Here is a 21,553-nt window from a genome sequence, read left to right as displayed (position 1 = left end):
TATATGTAGTGAAAAATGTATACTTTCTTTGTTTAACTACATACTGCCATAGGGGGTTATTGTTAATGAGTTAGGTCTCTCCACTGAAAAAAAAATCCCTTTTCGTAATAATACATTAGATACACTTAATTTTTTTATGTGTTCTTATTACAGGTTATGTAGAAAAAGCTCACATAAGCGAGTTCCAGTTTGAGAACCAGCGGAGAACTTTTACCAGTTATGGCTATGCCATGGATCCCTCAACTGATGGTGATGCAGAGACTGCTAATGCTGTTGTTGGTAAGAATTTATCTTGTTCATTTATTCCATGACATTGCTACATCCCCTCCCTCTACCAGGCATGACTCACTCCGCAATTTAGTCTCTTTGCAACAGGTACATCTTTCCCACACCAATTTTGGTGGCTAGCCATAAGCCGCACGTGGCGCTGTCACTACCTAGTGGCCATATCTGTCCTAATCGTAACAGACGCGTTTTGTTAGAGAGTGTATCTTCTGTACCTAGTACTATTATTTATTCTGTGCCTATATACAAACACCTGGAAGCGGAGCGTAGAGATCAAGCTGTGAGCTGTAGGACTGAGCTGGAACAAGGCCAAGACGGTTGCTCAAGACAGAAAGGCATGGAAGGATCTTGTGGAAGTAAAGTTCGTGTGATCTTTATAATCTTCCTAATATAACTCACGGTTTAGGGGTTCAGACACATGCTCTGGTCCAGGTTCGCGTTGACAGACTGCCTTTTCACAAGTACCCCACTTTGTACACAAATGTCAAAACCTACCCTTATTGTAATATATAACACTTCCACCCGTTATTTAATTCATTTGATTTACCTAATATAAAAAAAAATATTTTAGTGTCTGCAATGGTGGCGCCCCCTGTGGAGGCGGAAGGCAAAACAGTGTTTGAGACGATAAAGAAGAGACCTCTTGATAAAAAGAAAAGGAACAAAAATGACAATCCTGAGGACATTAGTGGCTTTTTGGGGCCTTGGGGAGGCTATGTAGGAGAGCAAAGGTAATTTAATTATTTAAACTACATATATTGCTCAAAAGAAAATATGTACAAAATGGGTGGAGAATTCACAAAAACAAAAATCATTATTGAAAAATTTTAGATATAATAATAATTGGTTCATTTGAAATTAAACATAACATTTTGTTTTGTAAAATAAAAATACATACAGTAAAAAGTAATGTACAGTTATTATAGAGGAATAATATCTTGCAAAGCAAAACACAAAAATATCTGTAATATTATAGCTATATACAAATAAGATTGGGTCAGATACTTCATTGTGCAAGATATTATTGCAAGTTGTCACATAAAGACAGTGACAATCAACAAGGTTGATATGACTACATAAGGATTTTTTCGTTATTTCAGAGTGATGAAGCCAGAAGGTGATGAAGCAAAGGAGCTTGAGGAAATATTAGCAAAGAGACAGAAGCGAGGCAAAGTGGAAGACGACAAGCCTCTCGAGGAGAAGAGTGTGTTCCACAGTAAGTCACTTGTTACACTTGTTTTTTTTGAGTTTTTGATAGTGTTTATTTACAGACGAGCGACAGCATGCCAGCGACCGCCTGCTAGACTTTACTGAGAAACTACATAAATATAACTTTGACGACCAGTCTGGCCTAGTGGGTAGTGACCCTGCCTGTGAAGCCGATGGTCCTGGGTTCAAATCCCAGTAAGGGCATTTATTTGTGTGATGACACAGATATTTGTTCCTGAGTCATGGCTGTTTTCTATGTATTTAAGTACATATTTATATATTATATATATCGTTGTCTGAGTACCCACAACACAAGCCTTCTTGAGCTTACTGTGGGTCTTAGTCAATCTGTCTAAGAACGTCTTAGTCAATCTGTGTAAGAACGTCTTATATAAAAGAAAAATTCATTCCGTCTGGAAAGAACACGTTGACGAACATTTCGCTATGTTCGTGTGGTATAAGGCGATGCAAACGGAACCTCCTCATATACCTTGGTTTAATAATAGTAATTTAAGTAGACAATTAATTAAGATAGGTTTAAGATTGCGTTCCGGGCTTATCCTGTCAGAAAAATTTGCCTATTTGATGAAAAAAGAACCATCCCCAAATTGGCAAGTTTGCGATTCCGTTGAAGACGTGCATCATATTTTGACGGAATGTGCACGGAATTAAAGCTATAAACAATCGTTACTAAATACCCTCAAGGTAAATAGATTAAATATAGGTGCTTTTCAGAGCATCTTAACTGTACCGACCTCAGAAGAGCCTAAAAAGATATTTTATATGTTATAGATTTTTTAAACGGTACAATACTATTCCATAAGTAGACATGTAAGAATACTAGTATAAGGTACAATGGGGCTGACATAATCATGTAACTGATTTGAGTGCCTAAATATAATTAAAAAAAATAAAAAGACAAGTAGGTAACTATTGCTTTATACACACTCGATATACGTTGAGCTGTTTACAAATAAATTGTGTTTGTTTCAGTCGACAAGGCGACGGATTACCAGGGCCGCTCGTGGCTGGTGGCTCCGCGTTCTGAGACACAACTTAGAAGCGACGCGCCACCCGATAAGTGCTTCTTGCCAAAGGTATATCTTATCTTATTGACAAGTACAATATACAGGGTGAAATTTAAATCACTGGCCAAATTGAAACACCCGAAAGAACTCGAAAAAATATTAAACACGTGTTTTTTCTTTTAATACCGCTCAGTACATTTTTTTCGAAATAACTCATCATCAAGTTGTCCTAAAAACCTCGTACGTTATGGTGAACCGACAACTACCCACTACACTTCTCTCTTATCAGTTACGGTCATTGACACCCCGCCGCTCCCGCTGTTTGCAATCGCGTCACCAATTATGAACCCTATTGCAGCGAGATTACCTACATAAGTTGCTAATTTTTCCTTTCATACTTTAACGGGCTTAGAACCGTCAAAATGCAAAGGCAACCCATTTTTAATCTAAAATGTTATTTCTGACTAATGATTATTAACAAAACGTCCGTGGCTTAAAAACAATGAGTAAAAACTAGGTCAGGAATCTTTGCATTCAGGCGTATTTAAAAAATTGAATCAACTTATGTACTTACATTTGATTAAAAGTCGACGCAATTAACGAAAGTCCCACGAGATGGTACTCTTGGATTCAATCCTTGTCTGCGAAGGCGTGGAACTGATTCCATTTCGTATAATCTTTGTGCACCACGTAAACACTCACCACTTAATAAATAACACCGTACCATTTCGTAATATTCCCGGTTCGAAATCATTTTTTTAAACCTTAGTAGGCGCGCGATTATTATTTTAAGGTTAGCGAGTGACGAGTGACTAATCATTTATGCTTACCGTTATGTTTACCGCTAGCACGGAATGGTTTAGACTACCCTCGAAATTGATAAACCTGCCTACCATCGCCAACACTAACTGGGTGGACCCTATTGCAACGATTATAAGGTTTAGTGTAGGTCAGATAAGGGTTTGCTGATGTTGTTGTTAGAACCTACTATTAGGTTTGTTTACATTTGTGGTAATAGGGTGACCACGACTCGTGGAAAATATTTAAAAATTGAAAAATGAAAATTAAAAAAAAATGTACTCTTTTTTTCGTTAAATAGATTCCTTAAGTGTGACCTAGTGCCGGGAATGAATATGGCCAGTGATTTAAATTTCACCCTGTATAATTATATTCATATTTCTTAGTTTAGTCACAGAATAATTAATAGTACTACCGTACAGAAAGGAAACTTCCTACAGAAACGAAGTTTGCCAGCGGTTCAGGGTCGAATCATGCCGTCTCTTTCTAATGTATGGCACTATCCCTTTCTGGTATTTAGTCGAGTCGAGGGTTGTCAAAAATAAAAAAAAATCAAAAAATCAAAATCAAAATTATTTATTTGGTATCTAGGTGGATTTATACAATAATTTGTGGTGGATACCTCCTGTTAATTATAGCAATACTTGTGTTAGGAGGTACCGCTCCTTCCAAACGGAGTGAATCAGGTTTAATATCAGATACATATTATTTTAATTGGTACATAGTTGTTATTTTTACTTTTTACTTTTAAAAATCAAGTGATTATCTTATCTGTGGTCGTGCACGCAAAAGGAAGTCAAGTGGTGCCAACCCTAATAATTGCTCAGGGCAATGCTGAGCCGAGCGGTGCCGAGTTTGACCGAAGTCAGGAGTTTCGCACCCCTGGTTTAGTTTAGAATACACATGCTTTTAGTGTAATAAGTAGTGGTATATCGGCAGGCACACATCCACACGTGGAAGGGGCACACGAAGGGCGTGGCGGCGGCGCGCTGGCTCCCCGGGCCCGCGCACCTCATGCTGTCGGCCGGGATGGACTGCAGGGTTAAGGTACGTGCCAATGTGAACCTTATCACAAAGTCATATGGTCTACCGATGGCCAGCTGCCTAATAGTACTGCTATTTGTGTAGCTTAACTTCAAACTCGGGTAAATCCATCTGTCAGATTATGCGATATTGGTATTAAGAAAAGGTAATAGGGTAGATATTTGTTGTTAAGGTCGAATGGATTTATCCGAGTTCGAAGTTAAGCGACACATTTGTTCTTTAACGTGCACATTGCACGCAATATCAAAATCAAAATTATCGAAATTTCATCTAAGTATCAAAATTAAATTATGAAAGTATGTTATTTATACATATAGTTTTTACTATAAAAATAAATACTATTGTATTTTGCTAGAAAACATGAGATTTATATTTTATATTTGTATATTTTAAAAATTAAAATCGTAGTTTAAGTATCTGTGTGTCACGTGACCGCAAAAGCTGACCGTCATTTTTTCTCGTGAGTGACGTCACAATAGCAAAAACAAGTGGTCAATTTGCATTTCACATTTGACGTTTCTTTGTTACTGCACTGCTATGATGACGTCACAATGTCACACAAATGGAGGCACCATTTTTGGCGCGACGTTTTTGTCGTTTAAATTTTAAATATTTTTTTTTGCTATATGCAATCAATATTATTTTCATGAAATATAAATACCATTTGGCTATCAAAGCTAACTAACATTTATAAATTATTTGAAAAAAAAAATGTCCCTATGACATTCATAGAAAAAAAAATATATTGACAAATCATCACCAGGTTTGCGTGCTGCTCCCTACAGTTTACGTAAGCTCACTATAATTAAATGATACCATTTTCGACTTGGATGAATGAAACAATGTAAGAAAATGTATGTCTGATGCTCGCGCAGGTTCGTACCTGGTGCGAACGCTGGCCATCGCTATCCAACGTGGTAACGCGGCAAGTGTGATGGGCACCTTTGCACCCGGTACAACTCGCGGAGGTCTTTTAGACTAAAATATTTTAATATTTAGATATATTTAAGTTATTTTTGTACAGTCGCCATCAAATATATCGGAGCGGCCAAGGTGTTCACAATATCTGAACACGCACTCTAACGCCTTTACAATAGTGACGCGTTCAGATATTTGTGAACACCTTGGCCGCTCCGATATATCTGATGGCGACTGTATTTTTTATATACCATTATCCTATTGTATAAATAAATTTTGTTTTCATTGTAAGAAAATGACCTGACAACCCTATTATTGTAATTCATAGATCTGGGAAGTGTACGGCGAGCGGCGCTGCATAAGGACGTACTTCGGGCACCGGCAGGCCGTACGAGATATCAACTTCAACAACACTGGAGAACAATTCCTTTCTGCCGGTGAGTAATATACTAAACATTTCTCTCATTGTCAGGCACTATACCACAGAATAAATAATAGTACTAGGTACAGAAGACTCACTCTCTAACAAAACGCGTCTGTTACGAGCAGGACAGATATGGCCGCTATAGTTCGTTTTTTTTAGCATTAGAAAGAACTCCACAGAAGTAAGCGTGCAGTTTTTATCAGGCTTGTTAATTGTTACTAATTATTGAATTATCTAATGTAGCATGGTCAATACATATAATTTACTTCAAATTGTTACCGCTAAAAGTGCCAGATTTAGAACCACAAGCGAACTTCTGCGAAGTTCTTTCTAATGCTAAAAAAACGGACTATAGGTGGCGACAGCGTCCCGCGCGGCTTATGGCTTTCCCCTAAATTGGGGTGCAACGGATGTACTTTTAGCTATCTGTAGCAATGCGACAAAATCGCGGAGTCAGCTACGCCTGACTCACTCGCTCTCTATACTCTTTATCTTTAGGTATTTAAATAAAAGTGAACAAAACCTACCCTCAAGTGGCTCCTTAAGCTAGTTGAGGGTAGATGAAAACATTACACGATCAAATAATGTAGGTTAAAGTCAGGTCGTTCAGTTACAGATCCAGGTGGTTTCGTGGTCGGTTAACCAATACATGTTATGACTACTCGAAAATGTACCAATTGTGTGTTTACTTTTATTTAAATACCTAAATATACAGACTATAAGGTCTGTTTTTAAACGAGGCTAAAAACCCACCGATTAATCTGGTTTCCAACTGAAGTCTGAACCCAAAAAATGTCTTTAGTTTGTGGTTTACGTTTGTAGCTCAAATTATGGACTATGGGATCCAGCAACTGATACTGATGATCAACCCACCAACAGATCGGCAGCTGACGTACACGAGATATCGTGATACATCTCTCTTAACGATTTATCGCCCTAAAATATTGTTCTTAGACCGGGGTCTTTGAGTATTTGTGTTTCTTTCTCTATATTTATTTGTAATTAATAAAATTAATTAAGTGTTAAAAGGTGGATGGATGACATCAAGTCTATAGGGGGCGCCACCTGGACCAGGAAAGCCATTAATAGAAAGGAATGGAAACAGCTGGGAGAGGGCTATGTGTCAGAAGACACGCTGAACACTATAGTTCGTTTTTTTAGCATTAGAAAGAACTTGCAAGAAGGTAAGCGATCTTGACATATCTTTTAATAAAAAACGCTTTTTAAAATTCAAAAACTATCATTTATCAAAGCAGAAGAATATAAATGATTGTATTAGATTCATAATTGTTACATAATTGCCGTAACTTATTTTTAAAATGTGTTTTTCAATTAAAAGACACATCAAGATTGTTTACCTAATTTCTAATGCTAATATAAACGAACTATAATCCGGACAATACGATGTGTCAGTTTTTAAGTAAATTTAGTTTTGGCCATAAAGGCTATTATGATTATAATGAATAAAATACATAATATAAATATTTGCAGCCTACGACCGCTACATAAAGCTATGGGACACGGAGACCGGCGCGTGCACGGGTCGCTTCACGTCCCGCAAAGTGCCGTACTGCGCCAAGTTCCATCCCGACGAAGACAAACAGCACTTATTCGTGGCCGGCACTTCGGACAAGAAGATCATATGCGTGAGTACTTGAATAGACTATCATATTCATATGTCATATGCATGCAAGTACCGTAAAGTGCCGTACTGTGCCAAGTTCCATCCCGACGAAGACAAACAGCACTTATTCGTGGCCGGCACTTCGGACAAGAAGATCATATGCGTGAGTACTTGAATAGACTATCATAGGTCATATGCATGCAAGTACCGTTAAGTGCCGTACTGTGCCAAATTCCATCCTGACGAAGACAAACAGCACTTATTCGTGGCCGGCACTCCGGACAAGAAGATCATATGCGTGAGTACTTGAATAGACTATCATATGTCATATGCATGCAAGTACCGTAAAGTGCCGTACTGTGCCAAGTTCCATCCCGACGAAGACAAACAGCACTTATTCGTGGCCGGCACTTCGGACAAGAAGATCATATGCGTGAGTACTTGAATAGACCATCATATGCATGCAAGTACCGCAAAGTGCCGTACTGCGCCAAGTTCCATCCCGACGAAGATAAACAGCACTTATTTGTGGCCGGCACCTCGGACAAGAAGATTATGTACGTGAGTACTTGAGTAGACCTAGACTATCATATAAGTCGCTTAACTTCAAACTCGGGTGAATCTATCTGTCAGATTATGCAATTTTGGTATTAAGGAATGGTAATAGGGTAGATATTTGAGGGTCGAATGGATTTACCCAAGTTTGATCTATATATCACATAATAAAGACAACTGGATTGGCCGCAATCCTGCTTTTATTTTATTTTATTTTAGTACATGGAAAACCAACAGCGCCATATATCCAGAAATTACCATAGAATCACAGAGCCAATTATAGGTTCTCACTTATAGAATTTTATACTTAAAAGGTTGACTCTGAATCTCGGTGAGCAGCCTCTGATTATTATGAAATTTTTCGTGTATTTAAAAGAACATTAAGTCAAGAGTGTCAATCTTTTTCACCATCGGTCCAAAGTCAGCGCTTCGATGGATTTCCGAGTTAGATCTTCCTTCCTTACCCGGGGCCGTAGTATTGGAAACCGCTGTTCTAAATATACATATGTGTTTGTAAACGAACTTTCCGTACATTTTAACCATTATTTATTTGTCAGTGGGACACTCGAACGGGTGAGATCGCCCAGGAGTACGACCGGCACCTCGGCGCCGTGAACACCATCACGTTCGTGGACGACAACCGCCGCTTCGTCACCACCTCCGACGACAAGAGCCTCAGGGTGTGGGAGTGGTCAGTACATTCATCTCTGTTTTTGTATCTTACTATAGTTCGTTTTTTTTAGCATTAGAAATAAAATAAACAATCTTGATGTGTCTTTTAATTGAAAAACACATTTTAAAAATAAGTTATGGCAAATATGTAACAATTATGAATCTAATACGATCATTTATATTCTTCTGCTTTCGTAAGTAATAGTTACTCATTTTTAAGAAGCGTTTACCAATTAAAAGACATGACAAGATCGCTTACCTTCTTTCAAGTTCTTTTTAATGCTAAAAAACGGCTCTGTTTGTTGTTTAACACACGAATCACCACAGCCCCGCCATAAAGAAATACTGAGTTGACAAAAGATCCATATAGGTACTTTTAGAACTTACAAAATTTCATAACAGACGGTGAGAAAATACGACTTGTAGATGAGAACAGCAGAATATGCAGAAGCATTTTTTGCTCAAGTTGAAACGGATACCATTGTGTTCGCTGGTCAATAAATTACAGTGTATAAAATGCTAAAACCGAATCAAGTACCAATATTAAGACTTAAGAGGGTGAATCAACTATTTCTTGTTGTTATTCTGTCCCAGGGGACGCGTTATACCAACATGTTTGGTAGATGCCTCAATTTAGAAAGGAAACAGCATAGCTTGCCCTGTCAATCCTTAAAATTGTGTCAACAATTTTTTTAATGGTATTTTATGCCCTGGACGTCAGCTCTTTAAGTCAAATTTCATATAAAAAGGGGCAAGCTATGATGGCGCTATCTATGCCATAAAACTGGGGCTAAAAGAGTGACTCAGATGACTTTAACCATGACAACGAGTGACTTGAATGAAAAAGTTGCTTCACCCAAGAGCAAAACCTGTCACTTAAGCCTTTATAAGGCAGTGGGAATATATTTCCCACCTGATTTCGAACTTTATTTCAAAGTGATAGGGTTCAATTTTGCACAAATTCTGACTCCCTTATGCCTTATAAATGGTTAAATGCGTTTATTTCCCTCAGGGACATCCCCGTGGACATGAAATACATCGCGGACCCGTCCATGCACTCGCTGCCCGCCGTCACGCGCGCGCCCAATGGCAAGTGGCTCGCCTGCCAGTCCATGGACAACAAAGTTGTGGTGTTCAGTGCGCTCAACAGGTTCAAGATGAACAGGAAGAAGACCTTTACTGGACATATGGTGGCTGGATACGCTTGTTCCGTGGATTTCTCTCCGGATATGAGGTAAGATACATTTTTACTAGTTACAACGGTAAGTGGCTCGCCTGCCAGTCCATGGACAACATAGTTGTGGTGTTCAGCGCGCTGAATAGATTCAAGATGAACAGGAAGAAGACCTTTACTGGACATATTGTGGCTGGATACGCTTGTTCCGTGGATTTCTCTCCGGATATGAGGTAAGATACATTTTTACTAGTTTTAACGGCAAGTGGCTCGCCTGCCAGTCCATGGACAACAAAGTTGTGGTATTCAGTGCGCTGAATAGATTCAAGATGAACAGGAAGAAGACCTTTACTGGACATATGGTGGCTGGATACGCTTGTTCCGTGGATTTCTCTCCGGATATGAGGTAAGATACATTTTTACTAGTTTTAACGGCAAGTGGCTCGCCTGCCAGTCCATGGACAACAAAGTTGTGGTATTCAGTGCGCTGAATAGGTTCAAGATGAACAGGAAGAAGACCTTTACTGGACATATGGTGGCTGGATACGCTTGTTCCGTGGATTTCTCTCCGGATATGAGGTAAGATACATTTTTACTAATTTCAACGGCAAGTGGCTCGCCTGCCAGAACATGGACAATAAAGTAGTTGTGTTCAGTGCGCTGAATAGGTTCAAGATGAACAGGAAGAAGACCTTTACGGGACATATGTGTCGTTTCCAAGCAAAAAGTCCCACTTTGTCTTTTGCCATAAGGACGCTTTGACAGGTTATTCGTATAAAAATACAAGCAAATCTCGTCCTTACGGTAAGCGACAAAGTGGGACCTTTGATTAGATTTCGACAAATAAGTACAACTATATGTAGTGGCCGCCGGGTACATAATATATACTTTATATACGCTTATTCAGTGGATTTCTCTCCAGATATGAGGTGAGTTTTGGTGTACTTACAGTATCGGTGTGTGTATTTACGGATATTGATATCAAGTTTATCTTATCGAGGAGTTTCTAAAGCCCTTAAGGAATCCGTAGAGCCGTAACCAAGGTGACCAATGTACCTATATCCAAACGACAATCAAAACTATATCCCTTACATTAATTGCCCTGCTCAGTACCTTGCCTTTAACGGCCACGACAGATGCTACGAATAGTGATGTGATCATTTCCATATCCTCCTGAGTCCCGAGTTCCCTTAAAAAAAAACAAATTAAAATCGAATTTTGAACTGCAATGGAATAAAAGAACGTTCCAAATTCCTAACTCCAAAAATGACTCTGGATGTTAGGAGGATATATTATTTAAATTGGTTTGGCACTTTCTCTGTACTGTTGGCATTTGGGTATGCCCCCTGCTCTGCTCCCAATGACCTTCGATCTGTATCTAGCTTTCTGGTATTTTGTGTGGCTCATCATATAATTCTGTATTTTATATCTAATTTAAGAGATCAACACATCGATGGATTATTATAAAATTAAATGAAAATATTTATTTTCAGGCAATTAATGGCCCATAGATAAATACCTTACAACTAGCATACATACTAGTATTATTATAAAGTAATAACGAATATTACTTATTTTTAATTTATCTCAAATACGCACCAAAAGTGAGATATATAGGACACCTGTGCATAAAAATCAACGTTTTACGTCAAACGGAATATTGTGTCGCAACGCTAATGAAGAAATAGGAATTGATTGACTTTGTGTGTTAATTACATTAAGATAAGTGAATTGCGTAACAGAAACGTGACTAAATTAAAAGTATTGTTTCCATTAAGGTGGGAAAATGTCTTTGTATACTGTGAAATCTTATAATTTATGTAGATAGCCGTGAAAACATGCTTACAATAATTGTCCCTAAGTTGGTACCTATTAATTTGTGCATGCATAATGCACATACCTACTTATAAACAGCCACACAAAATTTCAAGAAACATTTCTAATTTTAAAGGCCAATTTAGCGTTTAGGTTTTTAGGCAAATGATGCAGAGGCTGTCTATCGCGGTCCAGCGTGGCAACGCGGCGAGCGTGATGGGCACCTTTGCATCTGGAAGGGCGCGGGACGAGTTGTTTGATTGAGTTCTCGGTTGTGGCTTTATTTAGCTTAGTTTTAATTTAGTTTAATTTAGAGTTAATTTATTAATTTAATAATTGATCGAGTGTGTTTAGGTTTAATTCTTATTTAGATATTTAATTATCAAGTTGTTTGTGAATTGTACCGTCTGTGTAATGATTTAGCGTAGTTAATATTAGTCATTAGTAAGTAATAAGTCTAGATAGCTTATTTTGGGTTCAAATTCCGGTAAGAGTGTTTATTTGATAGCCAGGATCTACAAGCCAGGAAAAAATATCCGGTAAGATATTTTTTCCTTGCTTGTAGAAGTTGTAGATGTTTACATATATAAATATTTATATAACGATACATATGTATGTATCGTCGGTTAACACCCATAGCTCTTGAGATTTCCGTAGCCCTATTTATTAAATGTAAAAATTGTCCCATAAATTTTTATCTACTTATAAAAATGTAAGTGTCATGAGGTAGTCTCGAATACAGTCTGCTTGTCATGTATTGGTGATATGACAAAAATATCACGAATAATCATGAGAAATGCAAAATTCTTATTCTGCAAGTCATGCCGACATTTATAAACAGTCGTGATATGCCAATAAAACAACTTCAGACTACTTAATGTCTTAATCGTGTACTATAAAATGAGCAATATTAGATTTTCTAAAATGTACATAAACTCGAAAACAGCTCAAAGACAACATAACATTTACAATGATGACGAGAAATAGATCTGTTTACATAGTACCTAATGCAGTACAATCTCACTAATCCGGCACTAATGAAGCAAATCTGCATATTATTGATGTGTTTTTTAGTATGTCGTAGAAATACATTAGAAATGTGAAATACATTATGTACATAAATTAAAAAAAAATCTACTCTTATCTGAAACTTAGCCATTTATAAAGAGATTGAAGAGCGAAAATGTTAGCGCGCATAGTATAGTATAGCGGTCAATTCGCGCGGTCTTGTAGGAAGTGTCCTTTCTGTACGGTAGTACTATTACTTATTCTGTGCTTTTGGTTGATTCCCGCGCCTCTCCTGACATCTCCGCTCATATCCGCCTCAGTGGAAAGACAGCCTAAGATTGACTGGTTTAACAGCCATAACACATGACTTTGATTGTTTGTTTAAGTAGATAATACAGTCATGTGTCACATTGATCAACTGTCCATTGACTCCTGGCCCTCGAGACATTGTAAGATCAAATCACTACTGATTCAATTGCACTGTTCTATACCATATCATCAGTGTTATTCCGTTTTAAACTTTATTTCATTACTTTGAGGTACAAAGTCCCTGTCAATATAGCACTGAATAATGTTAGATCAAACAGTTCTACCATATATCGTCAGTGTTAATCCGTTTTAAACTCTATTGCATTACATTAAGATACAAAGTTCTTTGTCAATATAATACTGCATGTTAGATCAACTTATTAACACAGCAATTAAACCGATACTGGTTTAATCTAGTATGGTTATTGTGTTTGAGCGTGGAACAGTGATTACCGCACATATGGCTAAACAAGAGACGAGTACATAATGGAGAATTCTAACGTTAAAATTTGTCTGAATTTTATGACCAGCAGGCGTATCCACGCCTTCCACGCTCCACGCGGATCGCTTTATCTACATGATAAAATAACTGTCACTTTTTAACTCTGCGGGATAGAAAGTGACGGACACCGTTTTATCACAGCTAGATTTACTTTTGGATCTTGTTTTTAATATAAACGCCAACCTAGTTTACTCAATGATATACATATTGTATGGCTACAAAATAGTACAGATATTTAATACGCCTTAATACGCTTTGACTTCATCCGAATCAAATGAACTCTTTGCATTTCTGCGGAACTTGGTAAATTGATATAAGCAGTCTTTTGTTTTAGTTCTCTAACGCATGCAGTCAGAATAGTAGTTTATGTGACTGCTGAATCCGGCCCTGTGTACAGTCAAAGAATTTAATTTCCGATCCATTTCGTACTTTGTCACAGTGACAATCAATATGAAAGCCGCTAGAGACCTCATACGGTTGTCACTGTGACAAAGTACAAAATGGGTAGTAAATTAAATTCTTTGACTGTACATGAAGGGCTAAGAACACGGATACACGGGTTGGCGTGTAGTACGGGTATCGGGAGCCCTATACAGGGTGCTTCCTGTAACAGGAACAATAAATTAAACTAAAGGCTGTACTCCTCAAACTGACCAACATTTGTTCAGCAACTTTTAAAAATTATGAATCCTCTTTTTCATACAAAATAAATATTGCCTTCAATGTACGTTGACATCAGTGTGTTTGACGTTACTTGTCACGCTTTTAACATAACCAAATTTGCAATAGGTACATTTTGTCTTAGAATAAACTTTATAATGTGTAATAAAAATCAAACCATGAGTTATTTTCAAAAGTTGCTGAACAAATGATGGTCAGTTTGAGGAGTACAGTCTACAGTTTAATTTATTGCTCCTGTTACAGAAAACAAACTGTATAAGATATACTTATGCCACGTTGAGTGACTCGAGTGCTATCATCGCTAGGCATAAGTTTCCCCGCCATGCAGTTGGCACATACTCTATGTTTTGTTATTTCCTTCCTCATTGTTCATTCATGAAATTAATCTCAGAGTCATGCATTATTTGACGTACACGTTTAAATGCAGACTCGGGTTTTCCGCACTAGAAAAATCTTTGAGCAAACCCATAGGAAAACAGTATAATTACGATCGCATGAAATGTTAGTCACATTTAAAGAACTAAATCGTTTCTTTTACATTATTATACCACCTCAGGTTCCTGAGATCACTATGGGTTTACTTATACATATTATACAATTCGCGGTTCTATTAAAATTGTACCTCTAAAAAATGATGTCGAAATGAAAGATAAACTAAATCCTAAATCTGTCTGTGACCTCGGAATCTTGGATTCCTTAATAACTTTTTAATTTCAACCGATTTTAACACATCTCTTAGCGCCACTTGCACCATCCGACTAACCCGGGGTTAACCGGTAAAATCTGGAGTTACCATGGTTACTAGTACAATTTGACAATGGGTTAGCGATTTACCGGGTTAACTCCGAGTTAGTGGGATGGTGCAAGTGGGCCTTAGTAGTCTTAGCTTAGGTAAATACGCTAATAGTCTGGGGGCACGGCAGTGCTTCCGCCAAGTTGAGCAAAATAAACAAAAGGCACAGCCGTACCATCGTTTTCTCGAAACTATTCAAGGCATTTTCAACTTCCCTATGATATTTACTATATAACCACTGCCTGGGTTAAAGGTGAATTAACCATAATTATGAAGCCGCAGGGGTTACTGACGTAACTTGTCACGTGCTAACCGGTTTCGCTAAAACAAACAGACCTTTTGCACAGCCAAGGAATTTGATTTCAATACCACTTCGTACAATCACAATGAAAATTAATATGAAAGCCGCTATTATTGCCACTATGAGGTACAGTCACGACTTGTGGACTAGTATACCGGGTGTGGCCTATAATATGAGCAAAAAATTTAACTGTAGGCTGTACTCCTCATACTGACCAACATTTGTTCAGCAACTTTTAAAAATAACTTGTGGTTTGATTTTTGATACACTTTAAAGTTTATTCTAAGACGCAATGTATTGCGAATTTTGTTATGTTTAAGGCGTGACAACCAACGTCAATCATAGATGATAAGGCATGGCGATGGCGTCCATTAAAGATAATATTTATTTTGTATGTAAAATAGGAAGTCTTTAAACTTCATAATTTTTAAAAGTTGTTGAACAAAAGTGTCACCGTTTCAGGAGTACAATCCATGTTTTAATTATTTGCTCATGTTACAGGCCACACCCGGTATAATAAATGTATTTATGTATGACATTCAAAGTTTCGCAGCCTAACTGTACCGTGCGTGACGGTCTGATGTACATTGTACAAGTCGACTTGGCAAAGGGATATGTTTCTATTAAACATAGTTTTAGTTTTTGGACCCGGGTATGTCCTTAAACTACGTCCAAAACCACCGGTGGACGGGCAGCAGCGTCCCTCAAATTCGGTGTACTCGACTGCGATCGCCAACCCGCCTGCCAAGCGTGGCGATTATGGCATTCACCCCCCATCCGGCAAGTATGGAGGTCCAAGGGGGAGGCCTATGTTCAGCAGTGGACGTCTTATGGCTGAGATGATGATAATGATGATAGTTTTACATTCGCCATCAGATATATCGGAGCGGCCAAAGTGTTCTCAATATCTGAACACGCACTCTTCTAACGCCTTGACAATAGGCGTGTTCAGATATTTGTGAGATCCTTGGCCGCTCCGATATATCTGATGGCGACTGTACTAAAAATCCTGGGAATTCAGTATGGGAACTCCTATGACGCACGGTCGCGGTTTAGGAGGTCAGAAAGCGAGGTAAATACTGCTCGTCAGGTGACTTTAAGCTGTTATGTATTATCTCAAGCAAGGCATTAATTGCAATGGTAATTCATTGTAAATTCGACTTTCGCCCTTTAGAATTAAGCTTGAATTTTAAGTGACTTTGTGATATACGTCGTTAGTTTGAAGGAAACCGATTTGTTGAAACTTTCACTATGCGTGGCCTCGTATTGAGTCCTGAGGATGGGTTGTAACGCAGTGCACAAAGTGAAATGACATTCATATACCTTATTTCAACGTATTTAGGTCTACTTACGAATGATCAAGTATTTTACTTGTATGTGTTGCTTTTCCTAAGAGTAAGGTCGACTAGACCTTCGTGAGGTCACAATGAAGGAAGCAGCTTGACATTTGAATAAAATTGCTATTAGAGTGTATGGATGAAATACATATTAAGTCAAATGGAATTCTCTAGGGATACTTGCTTCAAGTGCCAAAATATAATTATGTAGACCAGTACGGATATGATGGTTGTTCTTGTCTACGTGACAGCGTGATAAAACGGCGTCCATCACTTTCTATCCCACGGTGTTAAACAGTGACAGTTATTTTATCATGTGGATAAAGATGGATAAAGCTATCCATAACACGCCGGCTGTATTGCTTATCCAAGGAAATTCTTATCCTCTAGCCGCCCATACGTCAAATCTTGCCAAGCAAAATGAAGTTTTATTTCTTCAACACAAAGTTCAAATTAGAATGGAACAGGAGACCTTTTTATAGGTCTCTGGGCGGCTAGAGGTTAAAACATCTCGGATATAAGGTGGTGGTACTGGTGCTCGACGCGGGTGACAGCAGGGTGTCATCTATGGGGCATTAGCATGTCGAGCACTAGTACCACCACCTTATTTATTAAGTTACATGTGAGCTTGTGGAGGTATCTTACCTGTATAATTCAAATGTACCTACCTATTTCCTTAAAGTAAACGTAATATAATAACATTTTTTTATTCGCCGGTATTTCCTACTATGAGAGCGTAATTAATTTCCTTATGTAGCTCCTTTTGCTTCTTTAATAACGATTCTTTCGAAGAAATAATTTGTTGGAAAGATCAATTAGCCTCTTTATATCTTTCGATAAAGGCCCCAATATAATGTCCTTTTTAGGAAGCTTTACAAGCCAGTCTTTCGATTTCTCTATAAAACAAATAAAAAAACTAGGTATACCTATTTATTGAACCATTCTTGTATTACAATTTTTTTTAACTGCAAATATCAGGTCGTTCCACCTTAAATGTTTATACCGTCTCCGTACCATACGGGGTGAAAAAGGATAACCTAACGCTAAGGTATAAAAAAATCGTATAGTCGGTTTAAAACAACTCACAACTGGATGCTGATACGCAACGCAATAATGTGTCAACCCACATTCATTTTGCAATAAGATGTGATGTGAACTCAAAAAATGTACTCTTATATACAGTTTACATTTTAATGAAAAATTAATGTGGGTTGACAAATTTTTGCTAAACACCATCCAACTATACTTTGGTTTATAGAACTTTATTTTTCTCAAAGAAGTTATGCATTTCACTTATGAGAAACTTAACTCTAACAGAACTTAATATGTTCATGTATTCCAAATATTCAGTAATAATTATTATGCGAGACTGGAAAGCGCCATGGTAAATAAATAAAAGATGACTCAAGGAGCAGTGTGAATTACCAATATTAAATTACCATACGCGTCATAGCGGGCCAAGAGCAAGCTCCAGCCAGACAATATTTGCATGTTTTTTTATTATACCCTTTACTTTAATAATGACACATTTCACTCATCAGCTCATCACATTGGAGAATTATACTCAGCTGAGTCTAAATTCTCCAATGTGTGAAATGTGTCACCTCAAACCATTCAATTTATCAAAGAAGTTGCAGAACAAATATCAACCCTATAATAGATGCTATAAGAACCACTTTAGAACTGTAAAAACTTGAAAGATATAGCCTTTCTAGCCGACTATAGTATGGTAAACTGAAGTGACTTAATACAGATTTTCGTCTGAACTCTTTGGCCATATGCCATCTGAGGTGTTCTAGTAGTATATTTAACACATACATTTATTTTTAACAACACATAAATTTATTAGAATTTAATATATTCCGTGCCTATCTTTTCTATCAAATAATAGACCGGCATAGACCGTATAGACCTACGGTACCTACCTAGTTTATAAGACTACATATAATTACCCATTCACAGGTTCGTGTTCATGACAATCGACAGGATATTTATGATTTATAAAATCCACTAGTTAGAGAATTCGAATCAGAAAATAAGCACATAGTCGCAAACTTGGTAAAAATATGCGTTGTCAATGTCATGCTAAACTAGTTTTTTTCCCGGAGGGGCAACTGCGCTGTCAAACAAGTATATTTTGTAAACAGCACGATTGTTTAGATTTGCTTGCTTTATTGATTGGTATTTAAGAGGAAGTCACGGTGTACTGTAATTATGAAAACAAATTATTACTTATGTCGTTAGAACTTCAAAATATCCTTTACAATAGGTATACTTTTATCACTTGCATTAAGTTGTGTACATGACTTTGACTTACTTACATAGCTGTTTAACAACACATTCATTTAAATACATCACGTACTGAATTCGTAGTCAAAACAGCCTTTTTTTCATTGTAAATCAACGCGTAATACCTAGTTTTTTTTCACCGGCGTCTCAGCAACAAATAATAACGGTCTTCAGAATTCGTTATCGGCTGAAATGAATTCTCTGCCGTAACGGTATCAACACGGATTGTGCCACTTTTTTAAGTAGGTAGGCCAGGCACCAGAACTACCTATTTGATTTCAACAGAAATAATTAGGAACTAACATTAAAATAATACAAAATTCCCAGATACATATAGTTTTCAATTAATTAATCCTGGTCACGGCACCAAATTGTAAATGTTGTATGAAACGAAAATCATAAATGTATGATGAAATACATATAACTATATAGCTCACTTGTATAGCCTTCTACTGGACCAGAACATGACGGTATTGACGGTGACTGTAATTTTACATATTTCTTTTATCTAAATAAAAAGTGCCATAATTTGAAAATAAATTCTTAGTAGCACTGCACCCTAACTTGTTCTAGCTTTGCGTCCCTTAAATGAAGAAACCATATATAAGTATTAAAAAAAGACTAATTAGTCAAAATGTATAAATGTTCTCTCAACTATAAAAGTCAGCTGCTCGCCTCGTGACACACCTGAACTCTAACCGTAAACGAGTTGACGTAAAAATCCACATTATACGGCATTAATATATGCAACAACCATGTTGTTTGTCGCACAAGTGTTTTGCATTCAATTCATAAGGGTTTTCTTATTAGGTTTGTTTGTAGATGACGCAAAGTTGTTTATGGAATGTTATAACAAACAAAAGTTATTAAATTTATAATAATAATAAAATTCAAGTTAATTTACAATGTGAGTGGTATTACAATATGAAACATTTTAAACGTGAAATTTCTATGAAATTATGACGTGTAAATAACATTTGCACTGCGTGGACTATCAAAATCGCTGCAGACTTTTCTCGGTCTGACTCTAACTCACTATTCATAAACATTAAAAGTTACAACGAAATAAGGTCTAAGACACTATTTATTGGGCTATTATTTCGAATAACGTCATTTTATACGTCAATTCAAATTTTCCACAAACCAGTCCAATTTGTAAATTAATTGGATCGTATTATGCTTCTGTCGTCATTCGATGTGTGTGTCAAAACATTCGATGTGTGTAACAAAAATAAGTTTTGCCCAAACTTTTTACAGATTTGCAGAGTTTTTTCTCTGCCAGCTATTCGTTGCCTGTTTCGTTGACTTTACAAAAATTGCGGTGGGACATACGTACACCTACTCGTATTATGGGAACGAGGGTAAGTGAAAGTGTGCCAGCCAACTTTTGGACAAGTTTCTATAGTATTTTTCATTAGTCCTTTCTTTAAAATATGTATGTTGACCTTGACTGCCGCATTTTATTCAATGCGCTACTCTTTTAATCTTATTTCATAACATATCCTCTCTAGCCCCACTTCCGAAGTACACTCACCTTTCGTTGTCATAACATTCGCTTAATCAGCTGATGCAGTCACGTGACATAGTATTTGTAAACCGAACGTCCTCGCCCGACCTTTGTTTGTACAGTGCCCCACACATGTTACCAAACACATCCTCTATTAATACAGGCGTAAAGACAATGTGTTAACTGTGTGTCGCCTAGCGTACGCTGCTTTTAGTTCGCATCGTGACCGTTGTATTTTTGGAACGATTAGGGCTAGATTATAGTAGTAGACTAGACTATAGTAATTAATACATCTTAATATAGTATTAATTATTTATTTAATCTGCTTGTTTTCCCTTAGTTTTAAAGTGCAAATTTCTTATTTTGATCTTAAACTAAAAATAGATACGTGTAAATTTGAAAGTGTACCGAATCCAAGAGTGTGTAGCAAGCGTTACGCTTGTTGAAATACCGTTTTGTATGTTTGTTACGTCTATAATAACACTCCTTTGGAGCATGATAGCTAAAATAATGGCAGTTCACTTTGGCATATATAGTAGTGGACCCTATAATGGACGTGGAACCAGTAATGGGACAAAAAAACATAATTCCTCTAAAATAAGTACGTAAAAGTAGTTTATAAACACTGGCTGTATATTATTATAAATAAGAGTCCTAGAGCTGTTTCAGTTTGAAGTTTTATTAAATTTGGTTGTTTTTTAAGAAATTGGCGTCAACCTAAAAGTTGTCGTGTCACTGAAAAAAAATACCACTACGAATTCTTAACAACTTCGCTAAGAGAGGTGAGTTAATTTATTAAATTTTAATTAATTAATACTTGATGAAAACTAGAATGTGTTTTGTTAATTGCATTTACCATGAGATAAGGTATACAACACGCTATGTTGTGACTCCACAGATGTAAAAAAATAGTGGTATTTGGCCCAATCCCATTATAGGAGCTGTAAAACTGCGTACCTCCTATGATGGGACAAATGACAGAATGATGCTTGCTATGCCATAATTTCATGTTTAAACCATACAGAAATAAAATGTAGTTAAGAAATATGTCAATCAGGAGGTATTCTCGGACTTCGGATAAATTAATATCGTTTTTCCAAACATTTATTTAACTTGCCCTGTTAGTTAGTGTGGGTCCAATCTTGGTAGCTGAATTTGAGCCACTTTTCGATTTCCGATTCAGCTGAAATTTTGTGTAAGTACGTAATTAAGTATGCAAATCGGATGATAATGCAATATTATGATAACATGGACCTGATCTGATGATGGAGACAGGAGGT

At 37.1% G+C, this 21,553-nt stretch overlaps 1 protein-coding gene across 1 annotated transcript in view; it reads left to right on the top strand.

Moving 5' to 3' along the window:
- The window catches only part of LOC134664756 (pre-mRNA-processing factor 17), a 61,930-nt gene that overhangs the window by 694 nt on the left and 39,683 nt on the right, over window positions 1–21,553 (top strand). The window contains exons 3-12 of the mRNA XM_063521501.1: window positions 154–279; window positions 857–1,016; window positions 1,386–1,501; window positions 2,488–2,591; window positions 4,260–4,367; window positions 5,611–5,719; window positions 7,198–7,352; window positions 8,443–8,576; window positions 9,570–9,791; window positions 10,158–10,310. Coding sequence (XP_063377571.1) covers window positions 154–279; window positions 857–1,016; window positions 1,386–1,501; window positions 2,488–2,591; window positions 4,260–4,367; window positions 5,611–5,719; window positions 7,198–7,352; window positions 8,443–8,576; window positions 9,570–9,791; window positions 10,158–10,310 — 1,387 coding nt within the window. The remainder of the gene's footprint in view (window positions 1–153; window positions 280–856; window positions 1,017–1,385; window positions 1,502–2,487; window positions 2,592–4,259; window positions 4,368–5,610; window positions 5,720–7,197; window positions 7,353–8,442; window positions 8,577–9,569; window positions 9,792–10,157; window positions 10,311–21,553) is intronic.

The sequence above is a fragment of the Cydia fagiglandana genome, chromosome 5 (genome assembly GCF_963556715.1).
Source record: "Cydia fagiglandana chromosome 5, ilCydFagi1.1, whole genome shotgun sequence".
Classification (NCBI taxonomy): domain Eukaryota; kingdom Metazoa; phylum Arthropoda; class Insecta; order Lepidoptera; family Tortricidae; genus Cydia; species Cydia fagiglandana.
Note: the sequence above shows the minus strand (reverse complement) of the source record. Positions and strands in the feature narration are given on the sequence as shown.